Genomic DNA, 6,184 nt, shown 5'->3' on the forward strand with positions numbered 1-6,184 from the left:
GAGTGTGTGAGCTGGGAGAGTGTGAGCTCAGAGTGTGTGAGCTGGGACTGTGTGAGCTGGGAGTACCTGGGCTGGCACCACCTGGCAGCTCTGCTAAGGCGTGTTCAGCCCTACCCACCCCAGGAAGGAGGAAAATAAATCAAACCCACAACCCCCCCGCGGCAGGAGGTGTAATCAGAGTGAGCTGGGATTGGATCAGAGAGTGCCATCCCTGTGCTGGCACTGCTGGGGCACCTCCAGTGCTGGGGCAGCTCTGGGCCCCTCACACAAGACACACATGGAGGGGCTGGAGTATGTGCAGGGAAGGGAAGGGAGCTGGGAAGGGGCTGGAGCAGCAGGAATATCTGAGGGAGCTGGGGGGGCTCAGCCTGGAGCAAAGGAGGCTCAGGGGGGACCTTCTGGCTCTGGAATTCCCTGACAGGAGGGGGGAGCTGGGGGGGGTCGGGCTCTGCTCCCAGGGAACAAGGGACAGGAGGAGAGGGAATGGCCTCCAGCTGTGCCAGGGAAGGCTCAGGTGGGATATTGGGACAATTCCTTGATGGAAAGGGCTGTCCAGCCCTGGCACAGCTGCCCAGGGAGGTGGTGGAGTCTCATCCCTGACAGAATTTAGAATCCCTGTGGATGTGGCACTTGGGGACATGGCTCAGTGGTGTCCTGGGCAGTGCTGGTGCATGGTTGGACTCGATGGCCTCAGAGGGTTTTTCCAAGCTCAGTGATTCCTGGAGAAGGGCAGGACCAGAAGCCAGGATGCCCCTGCTCAGCTGGAACTCATGAGATGTCCCGAGTACAGTGACAGGTTTTACACCACAAGTTCACTCAGGGACAGTTTCTTATCCATCTGCTGCTGGATTACAGGGCAAAGGCTCACAGGGAATATTTCAGCTTTACCAGCCCCCCTGAACTGGTGGAACACGCTGCAGGGCAGCTCAGCCCTCCAGCCCTGCCCTTCTGCAAGGGGCACGAGCTGAAAGCAGTGGGGTTAAGCAACACTTGTGGAGAAAGGGCTCAGAGTTATCTGGGGTTCAGCTCCCGAGTCCTTTACCAGGAGAGATGATTATTATAATTTTTATAGTGCAGCTGCATTCACTGAACTCTCCTTCCAGCTTGTTGCACTTCCCACCCAGCACCTGATGAGCCAGAAGATAAATAAAACAGGTGTAATCAGATATAAGAGGCTTTTTTACAGTGAGGGTGGTAAAACACTGGCACAGGTTGTCAAGAGAACATGTGGTTGCCCCATCCCTGGAATTGTTCAAGGCCAGGTTGGACAGGGCCTGGAGCAACCTGGGCCAGTGGAAGGCAGTGCCAGCAATACAGGGGACCTGTCTCATCCCAGCTGTCTTCACACAGAGCTTCCTGCAGAGAATTCCTTAACGAGGGATGGACACCCCAACACCCCAGAGGGTTCCTCACCATCAGTCTCAGCGCCCACTGCCCAGGCACCAGGGTATGGGGGGGCACTTCCCTGGGGAACCTTTGCTCCAGGCACAGCAATTAACGAGCCAATTAACTCCCACTGTGGTTTTGGCACCCGTCCCAACAGCCCAAAGGGCATCCAAAGGGCATCCCAAACATCCAGCCTTAAACTCACCCACACCGGTGCCACAAAGCCACACTTCAGGTGGCCAAAACACGCACTGAGAACCGGGGAGAGAGGAAAGACGAGGCAATGCCCACCCTTCAAACCTCGTTTTTCCCGGAGAGTCCACCTCCAGGGGGAAAATTCCACGCCTGACAAGGCTCTGGAGGCGAGCAGAGCTCTGCTCCTCCCTTGCACCCCGTGGCGGGCGGGCACACCCCGGCAGCTCCCGGGGGGCTGGCTGGGCACTCACCACCTGGCTGATGTCATATCCCCAGGGCAGGAACAGAATGCCCGTGTTGTACTTCTCCCAGTGGGAGAGGATGAAGGAGAACAAGACCACCCAGAGCAGGAGGTAGAGGACGAAGACGCTGACGCCGGTGGAGCCGCGGCCGAAGGTGGAGTAGACGGTCACCACGAAGTAGACGCAGGCCCAGCTGTCCAGCCCGTGGTCAAAGAGCTCCCCCAGGGGGGTGCTGGAGTTGGTCCGGCGCGCCTGCTTCCCGTCAACTCCATCTGGGAGGAGGAGGAGGAGGAGGAAGGGGCAGTTCTCCTGGACAGCCCACACACAAAGCACAGGGGACAGCGGCTGCCACCACCTCCACCCTCTGGTGGGAGTGGGGAGTGGGATTCCCACCCACCCCTGATCCATGGGAGGCTGGAAACGCAACAGGCTGACAAGGTTATATATTTAGTGCCTTATATTTCCTCCATACTCCTTAAAGTAGCCCCTTCCAGAGTCTAAAGGGGCTCCAGGAGAGCTGGAGAGGGACTGGGGACAAAGGCTGGAGGGACAGGACACAGGGAATGGCTTCCCACTGCCAGAGGATGGGATATTAGGAAGGCATTCCTGGTTGGGAGGGAGGGAGGAGCTGGGCTGGAATTCCCAGAGAAGCTGTGGCTGCCCCTGGATCCCTGGAAGTGTCCCAGGCCAGGCTGGATGGGGCTTGGGGCAACCTGGGCTGGTGGAAGGTGTCCCTGCCCATGGCAGGGGGTGGCACTCAATGAACTTTAAGGTCCCTCCCAACCCAAACCATTCTGTGACTCCTGACTATTTAAAGCAGACCCAAGACAGGATTTCACAATTTATCTCAAATTTGTCTCGGTTCCAGTTTCCTCCTTTCCTCATCTGCTGCTCTGGGACAACTTCCTTCTCTCCACTTTGCAAAGCAGCTCCCAGAAGCTGCTCCAGCAGACCCAGGAGCAGCTGGATCAGTGCCTGGCGGGAGACAGAATCCAACATTTCCCAGGGGGCTCAGAGGCTGGGGGGACATGCAGCCACAGCATGACCAGGCGAGCAGAGCCCAGCAGGAACACTCTTACCTAACGTGTAGGCCATGAAGTTGAGGAGCCCCACAACGATCCACACTCCGTTGGGAACGTGCTGGTGGTCAGGAGCTGCAGGGATCAGACAGAGCCCAGTCAGGACAGCCCAGGATGAGCTCCCAGGGGGGTTTGTTTTGGCCCAAGAGGCCCCAGGACCAAGCAAAGCACCTGCACAACTCAGTGAAACCGGGATGTGAACTTTTTGGGATGTGACGAGCCAGGCTGGGAGAGCTGGGGGGGGGTCACCTGGAGAAGGGAAGGATCCAGGGAGACCTGAGAGATCCTTCCAGAGCCTAAAGGGGCTCCAGGAGAGCTGGAGAGGGACTTGGGACAAGGGATGGAGGGACAAAGCACAGGGGAATTGGCTTCCCGCTGCCAGAGGGCAGGGAGAGATGGGAGATTGGGAAGGAATTCTTCCCTGGGAGGGTGGGGAGGCCCTGGCCCAGGTTGCCCAGAGAAGCTGTGGCTGCCCCTGGATCCCTGGGAGTGTCCAAGGCCAGGTTGGATGGGGCTTGGAGCAACTTGGGCTAGTGGGAGGTGTCCCTGCCCACAGCAGGGGGTGGGACTGGAGGGTCTTCCAAGCCAAACCATTCTATAATTCCATGATTCTGGATGTCTGATGTCCTGGGGATTCTCCCCTTGACCTACTGTCAGCTTTTCCTCCATGGCCCAAGGACCAAATGCGACCCAAATCTTGGCAAACAGCCCCTGATGCCACCTGAGCTCTCGACAGCCTGGACTCGCCCACCCACCAGCAAAGGCAATCCCAAGAAACCAGGATTTTCCCACTTCACTGTGCTTTGATGACGGGCCCAGTTTTAGAAGAACAAGAATGAACTCTCCAGAGCAACCCAACCCAACCCTGGCAGGGGCAAAGGGAGAGAAAACACGGAGAGGGATCCACGGAGAGTTATCCCGCTGTAACCCCTTCCCTGGGACTCTGCCACGAGGGAAGGGACAACCGAGCCTTTGGAATCACAGGCACTGTTGGAAAGCTCAAAGCTGTGAGCAGTGAGGCTGAGGAGGAGGATTTGGCCTGGTTAGTCCGCAGGGGTGGAGTGTTGTGCAAGAGGGCAGGAGCAGGGATGTGAGGAACGAGGCCGCCGATTCCAGGGAAGCAGCGCTTCCCACGTCACCCTGTGATTTTAAAACAAGGGCACTGGGTTGTTGTCTGCTCTGCAGGAAGAGCCAATTCCTGCCCAGGATTCCAGCTGTGTGCTCCTCCCTCTGTAGGAAGAGCCAATTCCTGCCCAAGATTCCAGGTGTTTGCTCCTCCCTCTCCTGCCCGATGCCAGGCGCACATTCCCCTGGCAGCCGGAGCGAAGGTGTTGTACCCAGACAAGTCCTGGTCAGGAAGCCCCAGTGGGTTCAACCCCCTGCTCTGTCCCATCACTTGGGAAGGCCCAGACCCAGGGGCCTCCCCCACACACTCTGGAATTCCCAGCACAGCCAGTGGCAGATCCGCATCCCCCCGGGAACGCGCGGCCTTACCGGAGGCGTAGAAGTCCGGGTCGAAGTACGCCATGAGGAAGAAGTTGAAGACAAGGAGCAGGAAGCCAGAGAAGGTGATCAAGTTTGGGGCCAGCCAGGTGGGGAAGATCTGTGGGGAAGCAGCAAAAGAACAGAGGAACTCCTTGTGAACCACGGGCGTGGGAGCACGTGCTGCGGGGACGCCGTCCCGAGCATCCCAAGCATCCCAAGCAGCAGGATGGGATGCAGGGACTGGGGGCAGGCTGTAGGCAGCCCCTGGGGGTTCGGGGCACCCCAAAGGAGGCAGCTGAGGGTGTCCCAGAGGCGGCTGGCGGGGCTCACCTTGACGATGGTGTTCCAGAAGGGATGCATCACGTACAGGGACAGGGGGTTGCTGTCCACGGCGCTGTACTGGGAACCACAGAGGAAACAAAGCCACGGGGTCAGGGCTCAGAAACACTCGGGAAAAGCCAGAGATCCGGAATCACAGGGGTTGGAAGGGACCTTAAGGATCATCTGGTCCCAACCCCTCCACCATGGGCGGGGACAACTCCCACTATCCCACTTATCCAACCTGGCCCGGAACACTTCCAGACTTGGGGCATCCACAATCTTGTTCCAGTGCCTCACCACCCTCACAGCACAGAATTTCTTCCCAGTATCCATCCTAAATTTCCCCTCTTGCAATCTGTATCCATTACTCCTTGTCCTGTCACTGCTGTTCCAGGGATACTGAGCCTTCCACGAGGACAAAAACCACCTGAGTCTCGGCACTGCAACAGCACTTGGGTCAAGTGTGGGGTCTCCCCAAAAACAGTGTGAACATCCCAAAAAGCCCCCCAAGACCCTGCATGGAGCACCCAGGGCACTCCTGGTGTTCACCCATCGACCCTCCACCCTTTGGAAGTGTCAATTCCAGCTCTCTGAGCCGGACACGAGGGAAGGAGAAGATGCTGATCCTTCACCAGGCACCTGCTTCCAACTGCTCTGCCCTGCCTGGGTGGGGAAAAACGAGGAAGGAGAGCTCCTGCCCCTCATCCCACCCCTTCTGCAACATTTCAGGTGCTCGGGGCGTGTTTGTGGAGGGGGGAAATAAAAATAGAAATGCAAATCAAAGGCTGAGACAAGACGTGAGACAACTCCAGTCAGGGAGTTAAACCTGGACATCCTCTGGCTCTGGAGAGCAGCACGAGCTGCCCTCTGCTCCCACAGCCCTTCTGACACAGATCTCCCTGGATAAAGTCCTCTTCCCCAAGAAACACTTTGATAAGGATCCCAAGGAAATTCCCAATCTCCCATCTCTCCCTGCCCTCTGGCAGTGGGAAGCCATTCCCTGTGTCCTGTCCCTCCATGCCTTGTCCCCAGTCCCTTTCCAGCTCTCCTGGAGCCCCTTTAGGCTCTGCAAGGGGCTCCAAGGTCTCCCTGGATCCTTCCCTTCTCCAGCTGAGCACCCCCAGCTCTCCCAGCCTGGCTCCAGAGCAGAGGGGCTCCAGCCCTGGCAGCATCTGCGGGGCCTCCTCTGGACTCTCTCCAGCAGGTCCCAAGTTTGGTCTGGCTGGTAAAAGGAAGCCCCTGCCCAGGCAGCAGCTCTGTGTCCCCTCCCAGCCCCTGGCCCTGATCCTGCCCCGTCACTGCACCCAGAGGTTGCTCCTCTCTGCTCCTCTCCTCGCCCACAAACCCCATTTTCCCTGGAAGCAACCTGTCCATTTCCAAAGCTGGGGAGAAGGTGGTGGGAAAGGGCCAAGCAACACCCACCAGGAGAGGCAGCAGGGCCAGGAAGGGGCAGCAGGGCCAGGAAGGGGCAGCAGG

At 58.3% G+C, this 6,184-nt stretch overlaps 1 protein-coding gene across 2 annotated transcripts in view; it reads right to left on the minus strand.

Annotated features, from left to right (window-relative positions):
* Nucleotides 1-6,184, minus strand: part of SELENOI (selenoprotein I) — a 24,295-nt gene that overhangs the window by 7,062 nt on the left and 11,049 nt on the right. For both annotated transcript variants that reach the window (XR_003537111.1, XM_027701832.1), the window contains exons 2-5: nt 4,718-4,786; nt 4,397-4,505; nt 2,903-2,977; nt 1,833-2,095 (exon numbers count right to left, since the gene is read on the minus strand). Coding sequence is in view for 1 of the 2 variants with exons in the window: in XM_027701832.1 (XP_027557633.1) it covers nt 1,833-2,095; nt 2,903-2,977; nt 4,397-4,505; nt 4,718-4,786 (516 nt within the window). In the remaining variant the exon portion in view is untranslated. The remainder of the gene's footprint in view (nt 1-1,832; nt 2,096-2,902; nt 2,978-4,396; nt 4,506-4,717; nt 4,787-6,184) is intronic.

Source organism: Neopelma chrysocephalum, unplaced genomic scaffold (assembly GCF_003984885.1).
Source record: "Neopelma chrysocephalum unplaced genomic scaffold, ASM398488v2 Primary Assembly neopelma1_169, whole genome shotgun sequence".
In the NCBI taxonomy this organism is placed as follows: Eukaryota; Metazoa; Chordata; class Aves; order Passeriformes; family Pipridae; genus Neopelma; species Neopelma chrysocephalum.